Here is a 20,433-nt window from a genome sequence, read left to right on the forward strand (position 1 = left end):
AAGGTAAAAAATTTAATTTTTAAGATATGTGAAATTTGAGAGTTTGATGAATGATCATATTTTTGGTTGATTAAGGTTGCCAGAAAGAAGAAAAGAAGGTGAATAAGCTTAAATCACCAAATCAGCAAAGAAAAGGTAAGAATTTCATACTTTACATACTTGAAGTAAATTTGAGTTAGGTTATTTAAATAACCTTTACTTATATCAGTATGTAAGGTATTATAATTAAGGTGATTTATGCTTAAAAGGATAAAGGAATTCATTATGATTCATGATGTAATTTTTGGCCATAAGGGTAAAAAGGTAATTTTGGCCATAAGGGCAAAAATGTCATTTTATGCGATATAGGTTAATTCTGCTTAATTATGTGCATAAAATGTGTGAAATAACCCTTATATTAAGCCTATATTGTATAATTGAAATTAATTTGAGGCATGATATATATATATATAAATGCATGAGAAAATAACATGATGTTTGAGAAAGAATGAAAAAATAAGGGAAAATAACAAATGCGCATATTTCATAATATGGATATATATGCATACATGAGGAATCATAACATATGCATGATTTAGAAAAAAATAAAGAAAGAGAAAAAATATTTTCTAAGTCATGTATGCTTTCATAATGACTCATATGATACAGGAAAGCAGAAAACATACTTAAAATCCTTACACGCCAGCTGTACTGTGTGGACAGCAAATAAAATAATCGGTTGTACTGTGTGGACAACCAGCTGTACTGTGTGGACAGCAAATAAAATAATCGGTTGTACTGTGTGGACAACCAGTTGTACTGTGTGGACAGCAAAAGAAAAATATCAGCTGTACTGTGTGGACAGCAAAGAAAAATATTAGCTGTACTGTGTGGACAGCAAAGAAAAATATTAGCTGTACTATGTGGACAGCAAAGAAAAAAAAAATATGCGTGTAAGAGAGAATTATATTTTGTATGGTGACTGCAAGTACTATCATATGTAGTCTAAATCGATCAATGAGAATGAGAGAGAAACAAATTAGTAAATATTTTATGAAAGTCATTTGCATTAGAATTATGCATACAAGCCTGTGTGGCTGATAAAGAGTTGAGAAAGATGTACGATCAAAAAATAAAAATGTCATGGCACTCATACATGCATAAATCATAATGAGTGAATCATATCTGTATAGTAAGGAAATGAATAAATGTGTGAAAGAAAAGAATTATGATATGTGTTAAATGCGTGTTCTGTGTCAATTATTTTGTTGTAAATAGTTCAGACACGCTGAGTATGGAAAAGATTATAAAAGATTAATACTGGTATAAAATACTTTAAGTGTTTAGTATGATATTCTTACTGAGCCATAGTCGCTCACTCCGTTTAATTTAATATTTTACAGGTAAAGAAATGCAGCAAAGGTTCCCGGGGAGCACTAATGAGACATGAGGCTAAGGGAGGAAGACACCATAATTTTGTGATTTAAATGTTATGATGTATATGTAATATATATATATACGACTAGATTTGAAAATTGATTATAAAGTTTCTGTGGGTGATAATTTTTATAATTGTTATTATTATTATGTATTCATTTTTACTAATTGTGGTTAAGTTGATAAAAATCCAGTCAATTGGTAGGACTGGTTTGTGTGAATTACAAATTGGGAGTGTTACAGGGCATAATGAAAAAGAGAAAAATATTCCCCGGGGCCTCTAAAATAGGGGAACTCATGCCGTTTTTTCTGTAACACACCCAATGGTTAGGAGAGTTTACATCCTATCCCACCTCAACTTGATTATTTGAGTATAAAGTTTATAAAATTTCTTTTTATTCTTGAACAACTTCTTTATCCCTAACCTAGCACTTTACATTCCATCATAGACATATTCCAATGAAGGGCTCTCATTTAAGTTCGTTGCATTAATAGACCCACAACATTTTTAATTATACCAATTTCGTTCCAAAAATCATTATTAAGAATTACGGTCACAACCTTTTTGCCCTGATTACTCTTCGCATATCCAGAATCAATAAAAAACCTGTTAGTGACCATCACTTGCAATCATGCTTACGTTAAAAAAGGCCTTGCAATGCGATAAAAGTCGTAACAAACTGGGTTGCGCTAGGTCGTATCATTTCTCTCCATCCTTCTCTTTTCCTCTATTAAACTATCACTAATATATGATTATAAATAAACTTTGTTACAAAAGATGCACATTTGGAAATTCTATGGTGTGGGATCATTTTGATCAAAGAGAGGAAATGATCGAAGGAAGGGTAATTCATTGAGCACTCTGCAAACATTGCGATTTATGTTTAACATATGCAAATTTAGGTGGACGAGGCATCTTTTTTTACGTTACAAATTATTACAAAAAAAATTTGCACGAGATGAGAGGGCAACAACAAATTTCCTTCACTAAATTGTGATCCATTGGTTCCAACATCAGTGTAGCAAGAGGTTTGAGTAGTTTTGGGCACATGGGAGAAATGTCCACTTTCATAACTAGGTATGTTGTTGCTTTGGACTAACCTTTTTTTACGCTGGAGATAAAATACTAGAATACATGATGCATAATAGTGTTCAACTGACATTTAAAAGAATTCTTAGTTTTACTCCTAAGTCAAACATTCTTAAAAATTCTAAATTAATGAAATTAAAAGTTATTGAAAAACTTTGTAATTTTAATGATGTTATTTTAATAACTTCAAAATTATGGATAGTCACAAATCAAGACATAAGGTATCTATGAGTAGTTGTCTATTACATTAATTCTGATTGATAGTCATGCAAAAAAGTAATTGCCTTTAAAAATTTAAAATATCCACATCGTAGTCTTATAATTTTTTTAGCATTAACTAATATTTTTTATGAATATAAAATTAATAATTCTATTTTTATAATGACTTTTGATAATGCAAAAATAATGATAGAGTTGTTGAATTAATGTTAAATCATATATTTGTTTCATTTAATAGAAGAGTATTTCATATTATTAATTTAATAGCTCAAAATTGTTTGAACATGGGTAAAGATTAGATATCAACAATTAGGTATATCATTGCATACATTTCATTATTTATATCACAAATTCAAGTATATCATGAATTATGTAACTCAATAGGGTTAAGATGACAAAAAATTAAAAACAGATGTTAAATCTAGGGGGAATTCAACATACTTCATGTTGAAAGTGTGTGAAGGGTATGAAGTAGTTATAACAAGTTTCTTCAATACCCACCTTAAAGATTCAAAAAATTCTTTTGTTTTTGATAGATTATGATTGAGAGATTGTCGTACCTCTAATGAATATATTAGAGCTATTGAAGATATTAGACAGCCACAAACCAATGTTTATGTGTATACTATCCAACTACTTATTTAATTTTGTATAATATGTTAGAAATTAGTGATATTTTTAAAGAGTTTAGGTATTGAATATTGTCTAAAATATATCTAGACAAATAGATCAAAAATTTTAAAAATATTGGAACAAAAATTTTAAAATATTGGAACAAATTTTTTTTACTTTATGTTGCTACCACTATCTTAGATCTTAGGACAAAAATATTAGGAATAAAAAGTTTGTTAGATACCATTAACGATAATTTGTTAATTACTAATAATGTTAATTGCATAGACAATATTCAAGATTTTTTATTAGAAATGTAGAGTTTTTATAAAAATAAATATAGAAGAAGGGCATAAAGTTCAAAACCTAAGATAACTTCTGGTAGTTTAGGCACATGAAAATCACACATATAGTCACTCTTACACAAAGGTAAGCAGTTTGTGGGTCAAAGTTTAAATTATGATGAGTTTTATAATTATATCAATATTGATTATTATCCAAGAATTGTTAAACAATATACTAATGAGAAATTAGATGTTTTGACATGGTGGAAAGCGAATCATGAAAGTTTTCTTTTGCTTGCCACCATGGCTCTGAAATATACTAATCCCTCTTGTGTCTTCTATGATATTGGAATTCACTTTTAGTGTAAGTAGATGTATGCTGGATGATAAACGGTCCGATTTGCACTCACATATAGTCGAGACGATAATGTGTATGAAAGATTAAGTGAAAGTTGATTTCAAATTATAAAATCAAATTGCAGAAGATATCTTTGAAAAATTTAATAATCTAGATGTTGAGGACAAGTAGATAATGGTATATATATGATACTTATATTTGTAATTGTATATTATATAAATGAATTTATTTGTAATATATTATAATATTTTTCATTATGTAATTACAGTATTTTTCTACCGTAAGTGAAAGATTATCAATAAAATATTTAAAATGTTATCATCAGTTTTATTAATTAGAAAATGATTTTCGTATCACGGCCTTATCCGTTTCTATGGGCCGACCCATCACAAAGGCCCATGACTATGTTGGCTTTAGGCCCAGCACGATTCACGGTCCTCTCTTATTGTCAACATCTAAGTAATGTTTAGGCGGATTTTCAGCGGCACTAGAATCTAACAATTTGAAACACTTATCTCTGACATTAATAGAGATCAGATTGGATTGGAGGTCAAGGATGGACCGCCACATCAATCCCTTAACTTCAATGCTTTATAATGCGTAGCCGTGTTTGTCTCTGTTTTTTTTTTTTAATATCATATTTTGAATTGTAGGGTAAAATAAGTGGACTATATTGAGAGCCTTCACCGCAGTCACCCCACGGACTTTAAATTAATGCTGTGTCCTGAAATGTTTGATTCACCAACCACAATTACAACCCTTAATTCAATTGTCAACTAGTACAATGAATTTTGACCGGCCTATAATAGTATAGCTGTACAGTTTTATATAGATATATATATTAAAAAAACTAAACTAGTTATATACATGTAAACCTATCATTCCAAATATATAGTTGCATTAAATACGAGTAAGCATTATTAATTGCCTGACGACTTATTCAAGGAAGGGGAAGACGAGAAGAGACATAAAAGCATTAATTTCTAATAATTCATTTTATTTCCATAGATTTCGTTAAAGACATACAAGATTCGACTCATATGGACGACGACATGAAATCTAAAGACCACAAACTAGGACTAGGACATGAGTCGGATCTTCTTTATTCTCTTCAAACTTTCGAACTTTTATAACCAGTCCATGCATGGGCTTCACTTGATGCTGCAAAAACAAAAACACAAAACAAATTTATATTAAATAAACAAAACTTTATCCAATTTGCACTATAACACGTGCGTGCATGCATATTATCATTATAAGAGAGGTAAAGATGGAGACCTAGCGCAGTTGGTGGAGGTGCTGATCTTGTATGGAATGTTAACTCCGCATTTGGAAGGGAGAGCAGCAGCAGCGTTAGAGTTCAATCCAGGGATTCCTTTAGCTGCATTTTGCAGGCATCGGCAAGCATCTTGGCGGTCTTTTGTAGTGCGGGCTGCGTTGTTTATGGTGTTAACTCCAGTGCAGCAATTGGCTGGCGGGGCACCTTTACCATCAGTCCTCAGATAGTTCAAGCATGGACTAAGATTACTCGAAACCTGACCGCAGTTAATGGCAAGAGCCACAGGTGCAGCCACCAACAATGCAAAAGCCAAGGCGAAAACGAGCTTTAAGCCAGCCATAATTGCTGCTGAGATAACTGATCGGATAGAAGATTGTTAAGTAGGGTTGTAAGCCTGAGTGAGTATTGAAGGGAAAGTGCCGAGGTTTATATAGAAGCTGAGCTGCAGAGAATGTGAATACAAGAGAGAGCAGGTGGCCGGTGGTGGTTGGAGTAAATTAATGCTATGACAATTTCTTCTTGCTCTGTTCAGCATTTATCGGTGAAATTTGACTTCTGATTTAGACGTTCAGGTTCCCTTAGAAGCCGTTCGGTTGTATTGAAAATTTATTTTTCATTATTTTTATTATTTTATATAATTTATTAATAATAAAAAAATTATAATATTTTTTTATAATAACAATGATATGATATATAATATATTTGATTATCTATATTTTAGATATTAACATATTACTAAAATAATCTTGATTTTATTATAATTATTTTTTATTTATTAATTTTTAAGATAAAAATAACTTTATTTTTAATTAATATAATAAATAATTTTAAAATATTTTAGAATAATTATCTTAAAATATATTTAAATAAAATAATTTATTGATTTTTTTTATTATCTTTAATCAAATATAATAATTATTTATATCTATTAAATTTTACCAAATATATTAATTATTTATATCTAATAATATTTTAAATAATCTATCTTTAAAATAATTTTTAATTTTAATAATAAAATATTATCTAAACTACACACTTAAAAAAGTTATACAAGGCCCTTGTGTAAGATTTTCGTAAACAGTATAAAATGGCACAAAAGTTTATGAAAGAAATAAAATTCTACCGCACCTACAACAACTACCCTTTGTATAGGGGTTGAATTTGGTTATAAGAATTTATCTTTTAAATTCATGGGTGGAGTAAAATGGGGGCCTTCACCCCATACTCCCTACCTTCTTTCAATTAATGCTGACATACTGTTTATTAAGTTGGCCGAACCACCATTTTCAGTTAGGACTCATGATTTGATTGTCAACTAATCTGATTATAGTTACTTTTTGAATTAATCGCAATATGTTTTTATTGCGGTTTCATCATAGGATCAGAGGTCATGAAAATGGCAGAGTTATTGTCACAAAATGTCTTTGGTACTTTAGAAACTTGTGCATGTCAATCATGAAAGAGTTGATAGTTATCGGACTTTGACAACAACAACAGTAAGAGCTTTATATTCAGACTTAGTACTAGAATGAGAAACAATGGACTGTTTCTTTGAACACCAAGATAGCAAATGATCACCCACAAATATACAATAGCCAGTAGTTGATTGACGAGTATATGGACAACCCACTTAATCCGTATTCAAAAGTGCATGAATTTGTGTAGAATTTCTATTAGGCAGTTGAAAGGTCAAAGTGAAAAGTGTCTTTAACATAATGCAAGATATACTTCAAGGTATGATAATGATCAACCGTCAATGCATGCATAAATTGACATATGGAGTTCACACTATAAGATAAATTTAGTCAAGTGATAGTGAGATATTACAATACACCTGCAAAGGAGTGAAAAAGGATGGGATCAGTAAATTAATCACTTAAAGCACTCCAAGTGATGACCAACAATAAATAATGTCGAGATAGGCTTGTGGTCAACTATCGTAACACGCTTGACCTAAAAAAAATACCAATATTCTAACAAATGACCTTAATGCCAAGAAAGTAATGAAAATCACCCATATCCTTCATAGAAAATTCAAAAGACAATTTGGTAATGAGAACATGAATAAGATGAGGATTTTCACCAGTGATCACCATGTTGTCAACATTAAACAATAAATAGATAATTCCATAAAAGAGATGATAAACAAAAAGTGAGGAATCAACCAAACTTGTAATGAAACCAAATTTTACAAGAAAACCACTTAAATGATGAAATTAAGCTCGAGGGCCTTGCTTGAGACCTTAAAGAGCTTGTTATAGATAACACGGTAATGGTACTCAAGATTAATATATCCTAGAGGTTGCTCCATATAGACCTCTTCAGAGATAAACCCATGAAGAAAAACATTCTTCACATCTAAGTAACAAAGAGACCAATTAGATATAGCAGCAACAAACAAAATGGTTCAAATTATGGCACGGTGAACAACATGACTAAAAGTGTCTTCAAAGTCAAGGCCCTTTACCTACAAAAAACTACAAGCAACAAGACAAGCCTTTGACGCTTAATGGAACCATCCGACCATAATTTGGTTTAAAGACCCAATGACAATCGACAATATTGTAAGAAGAAGGTCGAGGGACCAAAATCCATGTCTTATTAGCTTTGAGTGTGGTTATCTCATCATCCATGGCAACCAACCACTCTAGTTGTTTGGTGGTAGATTTTAAACCTTTTGGTTTCTTAATAATAGTCAAAACATGAAAAATACTAGTAGACAAAATCATAGTCATAGCATGAAAAGTACGAGGTTTAGAAATACCTGCATGTCCTTTAGTAATCATCAAATGAGTTGTTTGGTTGCGTGGAATAAGAAGAGTTATGACACTCATAAAAGGAATCTCATGAATAGGTTTACAAACTGTAGAGGGTTCTAAAGTAGAGTAAGAACTAGAAGCCTTATCATCATAAAAAAAGTAGGGCAAGGATGAAGAAGGGATGAAATGCTTCGAACTTGTAGTATTGGAAAAAGAAGAACTACCAACAGACATAAAAGAAAACTAAGAATCAAATGAAGAAGAACCTGTGAGGGTAGAGCCAAAGTTCTTAAAAGGAAAAATTGTTTCACAAAATTTAATATGAGATATAAACACGCTTGAAGTGGAATCATAACACCGATACCTTTCATGCAAAGAGCTATAACCAAGAAAAACACAAAGTCATGAATGAGGAGCAAGCTTGTGAACAGTGTAGTCACATAAATAAAGAAAACATAAATAACCAAAAGTTCGTAACATATTATAGCATAAAGACTTGCCCATAATCTTATCAAACGAAGATCTATTTCCAAAGGATTACAAAGAAAGCTAGTTGATGAGATGGTAAGTTGTGGAGAAAGCTTCAACCAAAAACTCAACTAGGACATTAGCATGAAACAAAAGTGTAAGACCAGTTTCTATCATATGACAGTGTTTTCATTCGACCATACCATTTTGATTATGATTGTAAGGACATGAGATATGTTAAAGAATATCATAGTTAGCTAAATACTACTGAAAAAAATCATTAGTGAATTCAATCTCACGTACCATCACACTGAAAAGACTTAATCTTTGAATTAAATTGAATCTCTCCATGGATTGTAAACGAAGAAAACTGTAATGAAATTTTGATTTTAATCATAAAGGATAAAACTAACTATAACAAGTATATTTATCCACAAACATAACATAATAATGGAAACCCAAATGAGATGTAACAAGAGAAGGTTCTCATAAATCACAATGGATACATTCTAAAGAAAAAGAACAACTATTATCGGAATTTGAAAAAGGTAAACGACATGATTTTCCCAAATTACAACCAATACACACAAAAGAATCAAATTTTTTAATTTATCAGAAAAAGAAACACAATCATATTTATTCATTGTCTATAAAAGATGAAAATTTGGGTGACCTAATAGTGCATTCCAAACATGTGTGTGTGCCCAAATCTTATTTTTGAGAAGAGAAAAAACAAAAGCTTAATGATTACGGTCTAAAACATATAGCCCATTCTTATATCGCTCAACTCCCAAAACTATCCTTGTTATCATATCTTAAATAACAAAACATTTAACACAATAATTATTATGTTGTGCCAAACGACTAATAGAAATTAAATTCTTTGTAATATCAAGAACAAAGAGAACATGAGATAATTTAAAAGATTGATGGAACACAAGTTGACTAGTAGAACTAGTTTTAGAAATAGTTAACGAATGTCCATTACCAACAAAAACCCAATCATTACTGTTATATGAAACAAAATTTTCAAGTATCATACCATCATGGGTCATATGAGTCGTGGCTCTACTATTAGGACACCACTAAGAATCACTGAAATCTTGAATAAAATATAAAGTGAAAGCTTCAACCACATTAGTTGTAGGTTGCTTTGTTTTCTTCTTCTTCTTTTCATAAGTATATCCCTAACATTTGTAAGCTTTGCCACAAAGTTGACACACCACAAGAGCATTGGAAAAAACACATCCCAAGTAATTGGATTGCTGCGAGGACTTTTTGGAGGAGCCATTACTCCAAAACTTAAATGATCTGTCCTTTGAAATAAAAGAGATTTGTTAAGTAGTAAAAGCTTTTATTAGTGAAAATAGATTAATAATCATTCAAGCTAACAACTTTTGACTTATTGCCTTTGGAATTAATTTAGCAAGGTGAGGATATGAAGTCAAAAACAACATTGTAGTAGCAAAGTGAGAAAAGTTAGGGCCAAGTGCACGAAGACACCAGTGCACTTTGTTAGTTTCATCAACTAGACATCCAATATGTGCAAGTTGTGCACAAAGGGCTTTGAAGTTTCAAGATAAATCAACAACACTATGAGTACCATATTGTAAAAGTAACAATTCATCATTAAGTTGAATTTCTTTGGACTTCGAGAATAAGCAAAAGTAGCCTTTAGATCGAGCCAAACCTTTCTTGCAGTGGTCAATCTATGCACCTCTTCCATGGCTTCAAGAGTAAGAGAATAATATATCATACTTAAGATAAACTAATCAACCAAGAGCCATGAATGAGGCAGGATTAGGTACATCCTTGTTACTAGAGTCACAAATGCTTTTAACAAGAATTTAATAAAGCCATTAAAATACCCATTAACTTGTTGACTAAAGAGTAAAGGACAAAATTGATTAATTTGTCTCCTCATCAAGTTGTTATAGTTAACTTCCAGTTAATTGGAGATAAGCTTTACCTTTCAATCCTCATTTTTCTCCTCTTCGCACATTAATTTCCAAGTTGCACATTATCTGCACATTATTTGCTTTTTTTGATTCATCTAACATAATTGCAATAAAATTAAATCAAACAAAATAATTTATTAAAAACAAAAGCCATAATTTAAGTAAAACAATATTAAAATTATATATAAAAATTAACTACATCACTTCCAAACAAATAATCTTAATTGTGTTTATTCGGTACTTTCAATAAAATATACTTAAATTTTGGTTTTTTCTTTAAAAAAAATATGAAAGTTTAGTACCTTCGATTAAAAAAAAAGTAATTGTTCAGTATAATACCATGAAAGATGAGATGAATTTTATGAAGAGTAATGAAGTTTGGGATCTTGTTGAGTTATCTAATGAGGCGAAGATCACTAGGTGTAATTAGGTCTTTAAACAAAGAAATACTCATTAAGTAACATTGAACGACTTCTTGCTAAAAGTTTTACTCAAAATGAGAGAATCAATTACAAGAAGACATTTTTATCCCATACCTAAAAAAGATTCTTTCGTATTATTATGATATTGATTACCTTTTTTGACTTAGACCTATATCAAATAAATGTGAAAACAGTAATTCTCAATGGAAATCTAGAGAAAGATGTTTATATAAAATAACAAGAAGGATTTTCCTTTTGTGATGATGAGTGTTTGGTGTGCAAGCTTAAGAAATTCATGTATGGATTAAAACAAGTCTCCCAACAATAGCATTTGAAATTCTATATGTGGATGATATTTTATTTGCAACCAATGTAAGAGTTGCTTTATGAGGTGAAACAATTTCTTTCTAAAAATTTTGACATGAAAGATATGGGTCAAATTTGTCTCAAACACTTCCATTACTCCTTACAACGTAATAGGGTCTTTGTTGGTTCATATGAAGGTAGCCACGAACATGCGACAATATGAATGCTTGTTTGAAACACAGGTGATTTCTAAATCACTGAGGATTGATAGATGAACAGTGAAAGTTTTGACAGAACTCCTTCTTTCTTGGGTTGTGCTACTAGGGTTTCACAAACCTCTAAAGTTATGTTATATTTTATGGAATATGATAAATGTCTCCATTTATATAAGACAAATTCATAACTTTAATTCAACTCTTTATATAGTTGAGGTCATGGGTTATCCTAATTACACCTTTGCCCAATCCCTTAATAAATATTCATTAGGCTTTAAATGTCCTTAATATTTATTCCTAAATATTAAGGTGCATTTTCAAAGATCTAAATTCACCATATTTGATATATCACATACATCATAGGACAATTTACTTTATGTGTAATAAGACCAAAATCCAACTTTCACAAATAATTTTTGGCCCCTAAGCAATTGGATTATTACTATTTGGCCAATAAGGTAATAATCTTATATACTTTGGTCAAGTAATAAGTATTGCATCTATTATTATATGATTGGATCCATATTTACTCATTAATAAAGCTCCAAATCACAATGTGATTGACTTTATGTGTAATAAATCTTTAACCTTTTAATCATGACTATTTGCCCCTCTTTGTATGACTAATAGGTTCTTTATCATATTCGCAATGAATAAAATTTATGATTAACTCATAATTAATCATCAGTGTATTCATAAACTATGAGTGGTATCTAGTAAGATATCATGACTACCTAATTGATAAATAATTAGTAAAAGATTAATGTTTAACCTTTTCAATGGTACAGTTACCATGTATTCAAATCATTTTATTAACTAATATCTTGTCAATGTTAAGACACAAAAATAATGTATATCTTAATTCATCCTCGACATAGATGTTTAATTAGTTAAGAAACAACCACATAATCATTAGATCGGGTACCAACTCGTTCCCACTATGGCCATAGAATTTGGTTGGTTGTCATACCAAACTACACACTGAGACATCTCCTCTCATACCAAGAGTGATGAATCATTTGTTATTTTATCATAGTCTTGCTACATTTTTCGACATAGCCAACCACTACCGTTCTAATAACCCTTTGAAAAAGGCTATGTTAGGCTAGTGTTAAATTAGGCCAATTGGTATACAAGACATTCTGGTGATCTCATGTCTAAAAATCACATGCACCATTGTTTATTAAGAAGATATGTTTCACAGAAATTAGGATTACCATTTATGTGAAATCCTCTTGGTGGGTCAGTCTAGTGGACATGCTCTTAATAAGCACCCATATGTGTACCAGGTTGACACTCATAACCTTGATATATGAGATCTATTACTATCTTTTAATAAAGTCATTCAACACTACAATAACATTACCATATTATTTATATCTTTGGTTAGGATAACACTGAGGCTATGGACATTTTTAAATTGGCCACCATATTTGCTCATAGGGTCCTCACAATCAAACACCATATTGATCCCTCATCACGATTCTACCAACTTGAGGAGAGTTATCAAGGCATATGCTTAAACACATGCATTTACAAATATGGATTGCCACTTGAATGTTAAAACATGACTCTTTGTGGATTTATATTGTCAAGAAGATGGCTTTAAAGCACCTACTCTATCAGTAGCATCCATTATGAAGGGTGACAAGTTCAATTTGAATCAATGCTCGAAAATAAACTTGAAAATGAACAAATGTAGAACATTCCTTATATTTCAATTATGGGAAGTCTAATGTCTACTCATGTCTGTACAAGATCTAAAATTGCATTTATTGTTAAGATATTAAAGAAATATCATAGTAACCCAAATATAGATCACTAGAGAGTTGTTAAAAAAGTGAGATGATATTTTCAAGGAACCAAAGAATACATGTTTATGTATAGATAAACTAATAATTTGGAGGTAATTGGTTACTCTTGAATCAAATTTTGTTGGCTACATTGATTCAAGAATATCAACTTCTAGATATACTTTCATATTTGCTAGCAGAGTCATATCTTAGAAGAGTGTTAAACAGTCATTAATTGTTATATATACCATGGAGGTTGAATTTGTCTTTTGTATTGAGACTGTATCACATGGTATATGGTTATATAGTTTTCTATCTTAGTTTAGTATTGTGAATTCTATTTCTAAGCCATTAAAAATTTATTATGACAATTCAATTACTGTTTTATTGGCTAAAAATAATAAAAGTAGTTGTTAAAATAAACATATCGACTTAAGTATTTAACCATAAGAGAACATGTGAAAGTGAATAAAGTGATCATTGAATATATCGACAATGAATTGATGATTTTTGATCCTTTGACAAAAGACATGCCACCAAAAAGTTTTAAGGATCATGTAGTGTAAATTGAAGTTGGTTTCATATTGTGATTGTGATGGGAGCTAACTTCATCATGTGATTTGATGCATAGACATCTTTCAATAATGAAACTCTCATTTATTTTTTCAATTGATTTGTTTTTCTCATTTTATATGCACATTTTGTTGAGAATAACAATCATTTTTTACCTAGAATAAACATAAAGTTCGTCCATTTAGTTATGAAGAAATTGAATAAATTGTGATATATGGAAGATAATTCTCATTTTTAGAGGACTTTTCGCTATGATTTATATATTTTGTTTCTTTATTTTAGTAAGTGGATTCATGGATTATAAACCAAGTGAGAGAATGCTAATTTCCTTTCTTCAACTCTTCACTTTATAAAACTGCTCCAAGCAGTAAATGAAGAGTTAAAACACTAAATGGTGGAGTTGATTAAAATCCACTCATCTTCTTCAATCAAATCCTTAATAGTAAGATATATATTGAGTTTATGTAGAGGTGTATATAATTCAATTCAAATCGTTAAACTAAACTAAATAGCTTAAAAATTACGATTTAATTTGGTTCGGTTTATAAAATGGTTAGATTTTGATTGATAAATTTTTGAAAAAAAGTTTTTAGTTTGGGTTGCGATTTTGGTGATTTTCAAATCAAACTAAATTGTAAACTGTATTATTTTAAAATGCATATATTTAATTAAAAAAATTTCAATAAGCGACTAGGTATATAACTTGTTTTTTCATATTTATTTTGTCTTTTATTTTACATTTATATTATATATATTTTATATTTATTTTACATGTTTATATTATGTTTAGAAAACTAGAATTCAATTAATTTGATTAAATTAGATATATTTAGAAGTGAATAATTTTAATAGATTTAAAACGTAATCCAAACTGGATTAAATTGTATTTTTTTTAGTTTTGTATGGTTTGATTTGATTTGATTTTCAAATTTTCAAATTGTTTTTATTAGTTTAATTTGAAAAAAACTCTAAAATCTTATCATACTGGATCGTATACACCTTTAAATTTATGTTAAGGTCACCATGGGTCTAGCACGGTCCATAATTTTACAGCCCCTGACCTTTTTTAACATGTCTAACGGCCTCCATCAAAGGATTGAGAACAAGATGGCATCGAATATCAAGGAATCGGGCCCAAAATTGGCAAAGCAACTCGTACCTGAATGCCAAACTCTCTCATTCAAAGTGACAATTAGCGATGGAAGTGCAATTGCATACTACAACGTCGTGCCTTGTGTAATTAGCAATATGGACCAACTTTTAAAGGAGCCCAATTTTAGTTGTTATTATTTTTGCATATATATTTGTAGACTGTCTTTCTACTTAATGTAAAGTCCAAAGTGGAAAGAAGTGGTAGAGAGACACGTGGTGGGTTTAAGCTTGAGGTGAAAAAATTGCACCCGATATTTTTTATAATATATTAATTACGAGCAATATTATGTGTATATATTTTTTATACATAATTTATATATACAGATTATGTATTATAATGTGATTGAGTATTACTTTATCTTAAATTTAAAATCATTCAATCACATAATAATATATTTTCTATGTACTTAAATTATGTGTGCATTAAATAATTAAAGTTAAATTTCCATATATTGATAAATTATTATACAAGCTGATACTACCTGTGCTAACAAAACCGAAAAAAACTGAGATTAGATTTGTAAATATGTTAAAAGCCCAAATCCTTTCATGACTAGGGAAGAAGTGGCATTTACCATATATCACAACTGCAATGAATCTGGCTAAGTATTATTGGGATCGAGCTTGGCTCGATTAAGGAAAGCTCAAACTTAATGAACTCAAAAGTTATAACTCGGACACTACTTGAGAGATTACAGATAAACCACATAACTTATATGTTTATTAATTATCTTCCCTTAGTCAAAATTAGGGAGTAAGATAATAGAGTGAAAAAGGATTTTACATTGTTAGGTGTTTATTAATATTATACTTCAGCCACAAGACCACTGAACTAAGCAATAGCAAGTTCGAACACAGCCCGACAATAATCAGACCCAACCGTGAGTAGCTCATGATCGGTTCAGATAGTTTGCAGATGTACTACAGGATTCACAGCATCACCAAGAAAACATGATTTGGCATCAAAATTGGAAGAGACTTCATGTGCAAAGACATCCGAATGGAGGTCCTCCCCATTCAATTTACTTAGTTCATCATTTTGGGATTTGTTTACAAGCATGATGAACACAAATCCATATGCATCTACAAAACTCCCCCTCCTTTCTTTCCTGCACATCACTCAAAAACATATAAATACACCTAATAATTCAGCAAGGAGTATTTTACTCTCAAAACTATTCTCCCTTTCTCTACACCAAGCTTTCCGCCGGTAACCAACCAATGACCTGGAGGATCCTGTGGCCCTTTGCTCATCTCAGACATGTCAATTAACTTTGCCAACTTGTTGCTGATTATGTTCTCTTCTGAACCTGTACTAGAGTCACCAGAATTGGCTGTTCCAACCATGGCAACTTTCTTAGATTTGTCATTTGGGGAATGATCCCACAAAGATCTTCGAATGGTGCAACCTGGTAGTCGAGAATACAAAAGCTTCATGTACAAAACGTTTCTTGATCCAAAATCCCATACCCCAAGTTGAGCTCCAGTGACAATGTAGACACCAGAGAGGTCACCAATAAAGGATTCGGAGTTCTCAATTGGTGCCGTACTCACATGCGAAAAATTTTTCCACTTAACTGGTTCAAACCAACGACTATCTTGCTCCTCAGGTCCCTGCCACTTGGGAGCACCAATAGCCACATGGCTGTCCCAGTATGGCAGTAAAAGTTTTGGAAGAGATGCCAAATGTTGAAGATGAATATATAAGCGATTCTGTTTGGTTCCTTCAAGCGATAACCGCAAGCCCGTAACTGGTTTACGACCAACTGATATCTGCAAAGACATGAAGCCAATACCATGAGCAACATTTTATTCCTGGTAACCTAACCCAGTCAAATCCATCCATTATAAGGATTCCATCAAACATTCAAATTCAAGTTGATGACAGCTATGTTGACAATGTTAGTAATGATAACTGATGTTACAGTTTTGGTATTTCAAATTATTATGGTTATGCAGAAAACTTGATTCATTGGCATCCTAGGTAAAATCCCAGTTGAAACAAATTTCAAGGGAAACAAAGATACTCAGAGAACAACAGAAAAGAGACAACCAACTTTTACCTAACACGGTACACAGTGAGCCCTTAAAACTTTTACCTGTTCTTGGCTGACGTAAAGTTTTTGCCCCATTATGCTGAATTGCAGAGATGGACAAATAGGCTCCTTCCTTTGTTGGCCAGGAATCATGTTATGTACAGGAGCCCATATCCGAGGAATCTGAAACTCTAGAAAATATCTCAGTTCTTCAATCTGAGGCTTATCTGTGCAAAGTTACCCGAAAATTTTTAAAGCTTACAGTTAGTAATGTTTTACTATTATCAACAAAGAACATGAAGGGACAAAGATTTTATTTCCAAAATGATAAAGTTGGGATTGTCTTACATTCTAGATAAAGACCAATTGCACGAGTCAGATGTTCCTTTCCAACTACCCCATCAAGGAGAGCAGTGATAGGGAAGAAAGTCATCTGAATAACATCTGGCGAGGAATTGACAGTTTTTGCCCATTGGGTGTGGCTCTGCTCCAAATCATCTCCTCCCCTCCTCCGGAAAATGACTGTAACATCCTGTATCAACAAGAGTTTCCTAAAGTTCTCAATCCAATGCTTCAAGGCAATTTGAAATAGAAAGGTTTAGGAAGTCAACAATCAACAGCAAAAAACTATCAAGAGTTAGTTTCCCAAAAGCAATTTTTTTTTTTCTGCCACATAGGGAAACACTGGTTCCGGCAGCCAGGGACAACTATTACATGCAATCTCCATTATATTAAAAGAAAATGAGCATCCGACAATATCCTGACAGAAATCCACAACAGAACAGCATAGATTTTGGACAAAATGCAGACACATAAATTAAACTCTCATGAATATCAAACATAATTAATGATGCCATTATTGTCTAAATTGTTGCAATTGACTACAGGAAAAACAAATTTAGAGAAAGCACTGTGATATCATAGAAATCAGTAGCAACATCATGACTGAAAGTAGACAAAATGTTAATTATATTTCAGATCAACAATGCCAAGGTCCCTCATTTGTGCAGCCAATTATGCATTGATTTTAAAACAAAGAATTTTTTATTCCCTTTTTATTTTCATCTCATAATCTGTGAGACTAAAACAATAACCACCCAAAGAGAAGAAGATATTCTTTGAAGAAAAGATGTATCACTAGATTATCATGTAGACATCAGATTAACATTAGGATGTTAACGCACTTCTTTCCCAATAAGATATGGTGCACTGGTAGGTTGAGGGTATATCCCTTGGCTGTTGAATAATCCAGGATCAACCTGCACAACTAAAAATATACATATAGTAAATCACCAGTGATTCAAGAAACTTGACATTTTAATGAAAGAAAAACAAACACAAAGAAAGATTCTGGAACTAGCCTTATCCTTCAATTTCATTTGACCTGAACTTGTATGACCATAATTGTCCGAAAACCTCTGATTTCCAACATCCTGAACGTAGTTTTTTATCTCTATAGTTGACAATGGTGATGAATGATGTTGTTTAACATATATCACATCTTTACCTCCAATGGTTACAGACGTTATGACATGAGTCCCAAAATTTTCAATAAAGCTGTAAAAAAAAAAAGGTAATTGTTAGCTATAATTACTAGCTATGCTATCAACATATTCCTCCCTTTAATCAAAACTTCATACCTTGCCAAAGATGCTGGGTCCCAACATGTTGGGACAGCCTGTTTCACATTTTCTTGCAAGATTAATGGGGATTTAAGTTCAACTTTAGCAAGTGGAATATAAAAACCATCCATAGATAATGTTTTTGTTGCTGCAGCATCTATATGCTTTGAACCAGTAAAGCTAAATGCAGAATTGAAACTACCAAGAGGGCAACCTCCAGATAAGTTAGCCCTTCGATTAAAATACTCCACCATCTGCAATCATTTATTGCAAGAAATACATTAATAGATATTAAAGCAACAAAACGAATTTAAAATACCGAGTCTAGTGCTCTTAAGTTAAAAAGAAATCATTTCTGTTCCTGCATTTCACATGAATGCCAATAGAATTTGATAATTCCTATTTCTCTCTTTATCCAACTTTTTCAAGATAATTCTTCATCCAGTGCAATTATCAATTCCATATTAACAGCTACATTTTGGTGCATAAATCCCATTTTGGGCTTGCAAGCAAATTCAAAATATCCCAGTTCAAAACTCTGTACATCTTATATTTGATTGTTCCAGAGCTAAAACAAGCATTCCCAGTAGTCCAAAAGAGCTCATCCGTTAGCCAACTACAGCTCAGTGTTAATTTCAGATTCTGAAACTAGCGGCACAGAATGCATCCAAATCTATCAGTATTCTCAAAAAACCAAGTACTCATTTCTGTGTCATTCATCATTGAATTTCATCACATATCAAATATTCTTGAAACAGTTTCTTCAGATGTCATCATAACTGCAGCACATACCATCTTTAAGAGGTTAAGCTTAATCTGTCAAGCAATTAAGCTTCTTTTTCCTCTCAGAAAAAATATCAAGAAATTAAAACTTGAGCTTCACTTCAACTGAGAGATAACTTCCATGAATGACCCTAAACTTGTGTTGCTATTGCTCAGCCACTTCATCTACTAATTCAAAACATACAACTGAGAACAAACGAACATAAATGAATAAATCTACTTCTTTTAAAATACAGCAGAAAATTACCAGAATTTATACTGGAAAAAACTCAAGCTTTAATCTTGTATTTCATTCTTTATATAGCTTATTGATTATTACATTTGTTTTTCTAAAATTAAAGACAGATTAAAAATAAAACAAAAATAATACCTCCTGAAAAGAGCACACGCCAGAGCTCTTTCGGCCAAAAGACTCATGTGAGTTCTTGATATCCCAAGAAACATTAGAAACAACTACGTTATCATACAAAACAAGATCCCTAGTATGTTCTCCATCAACTTGAACTACTCTAGACCCTCCAACTCCCTTACAGTAGAGCAACCTCGTATCATAATTCACATCAAACCCCCTTCCCAGAGCTTGAACTGAGTTTGTAGCTGTATGCATAACTGCTGCATTTTCACCCATCTTGGCTCAATCAGAACCCGAACCACTTTCCAAAATCCCCCAAATTAAAAACCCACGACTCAGTTCTGCCTGATCATCATCAAACAAACTCCTCGCTAGATCTTGAATCAAATAATACAGATTTTATCTCTTCTCTTCTCTTTCTTCAACTCTCGGTAACTCAGGCATTGACTCTCCAGTCTTTAATTTTTCCCACACAAAAATATTTTGCACATGGCGTGTAAGTTTGTCTAAAAGCTTGACCGCTGAATTTGCTTTGATTTCTGATAAAGCATGCGTTGGACATCATCCAACGGCTGACACTTAACGATTCAGTTAGTAAAGTCTCTTAGTCAACGCTGAGATTGATTGGATCAGGCCCGCCTGTGTCCTTTTTAAGTTTACGGTCATTTTCAGAGGTTTTTCAAGGAATTGTATTAAAAATATAGCATAAATCCAAGGGGAATCATGGTTTGGGATT

General features: G+C 31.6%; 2 protein-coding genes across 2 annotated transcripts; both read right to left on the bottom strand.

Moving 5' to 3' along the window:
• Positions 1-4,955: 4,955 nt before the first annotated feature.
• Positions 4,956-5,670, bottom strand: LOC123201560 (non-specific lipid-transfer protein 1-like). Its single transcript, XM_044617121.1, has 2 exons — positions 5,258-5,670; positions 4,956-5,140 (listed from the first exon to the last, which is right to left on the bottom strand). The coding sequence occupies exons 1-2, from the start codon at positions 5,596-5,598 to the stop codon at positions 5,131-5,133; spliced, it is 351 nt and encodes a 116-aa protein (XP_044473056.1). The 5' UTR covers positions 5,599-5,670; the 3' UTR covers positions 4,956-5,130.
• A 9,933-nt stretch (positions 5,671-15,603) lies between these two features.
• LOC123202226 (MACPF domain-containing protein CAD1-like) lies at positions 15,604-20,201 on the bottom strand. Its single transcript, XM_044618052.1, has 7 exons — positions 19,716-20,201; positions 18,581-18,816; positions 18,302-18,497; positions 18,125-18,199; positions 17,289-17,472; positions 17,004-17,167; positions 15,604-16,677 (listed from the first exon to the last, which is right to left on the bottom strand). The coding sequence occupies exons 1-7, from the start codon at positions 19,971-19,973 to the stop codon at positions 16,045-16,047; spliced, it is 1,746 nt and encodes a 581-aa protein (XP_044473987.1). The 5' UTR covers positions 19,974-20,201; the 3' UTR covers positions 15,604-16,044.
• Between the last annotated feature and the right edge of the window lie 232 nt (positions 20,202-20,433).

The sequence above is a fragment of the Mangifera indica genome, chromosome 18, assembly GCF_011075055.1.
Source record: "Mangifera indica cultivar Alphonso chromosome 18, CATAS_Mindica_2.1, whole genome shotgun sequence".
Classification (NCBI taxonomy): domain Eukaryota; kingdom Viridiplantae; phylum Streptophyta; class Magnoliopsida; order Sapindales; family Anacardiaceae; genus Mangifera; species Mangifera indica.

What these genes read in the sequence shown, in the direction of transcription:
- LOC123201560 (XM_044617121.1), bottom strand. Translation starts at nt 5,598, where the DNA reads ATGGCTGGCTTAAAGCTCGTTTTCGCCTTGGCTTTTGCATTGTTGGTG.
- LOC123202226 (XM_044618052.1), bottom strand. Translation starts at nt 19,973, where the DNA reads ATGGGTGAAAATGCAGCAGTTATGCATACAGCTACAAACTCAGTTCAA. An exon ending in GACCCAGCATCTTTGGCAAG is followed by an intron (nt 18,498 to 18,580) that starts GTATGAAGTTTT and finishes TTTTTTTTACAG; the next exon opens with CTTTATTGAAAATTTTGGGA. An exon ending in AATTGGTCTTTATCTAGAAT is followed by an intron (nt 17,168 to 17,288) that starts GTAAGACAATCC and finishes AACTTTGCACAG; the next exon opens with ATAAGCCTCAGATTGAAGAA.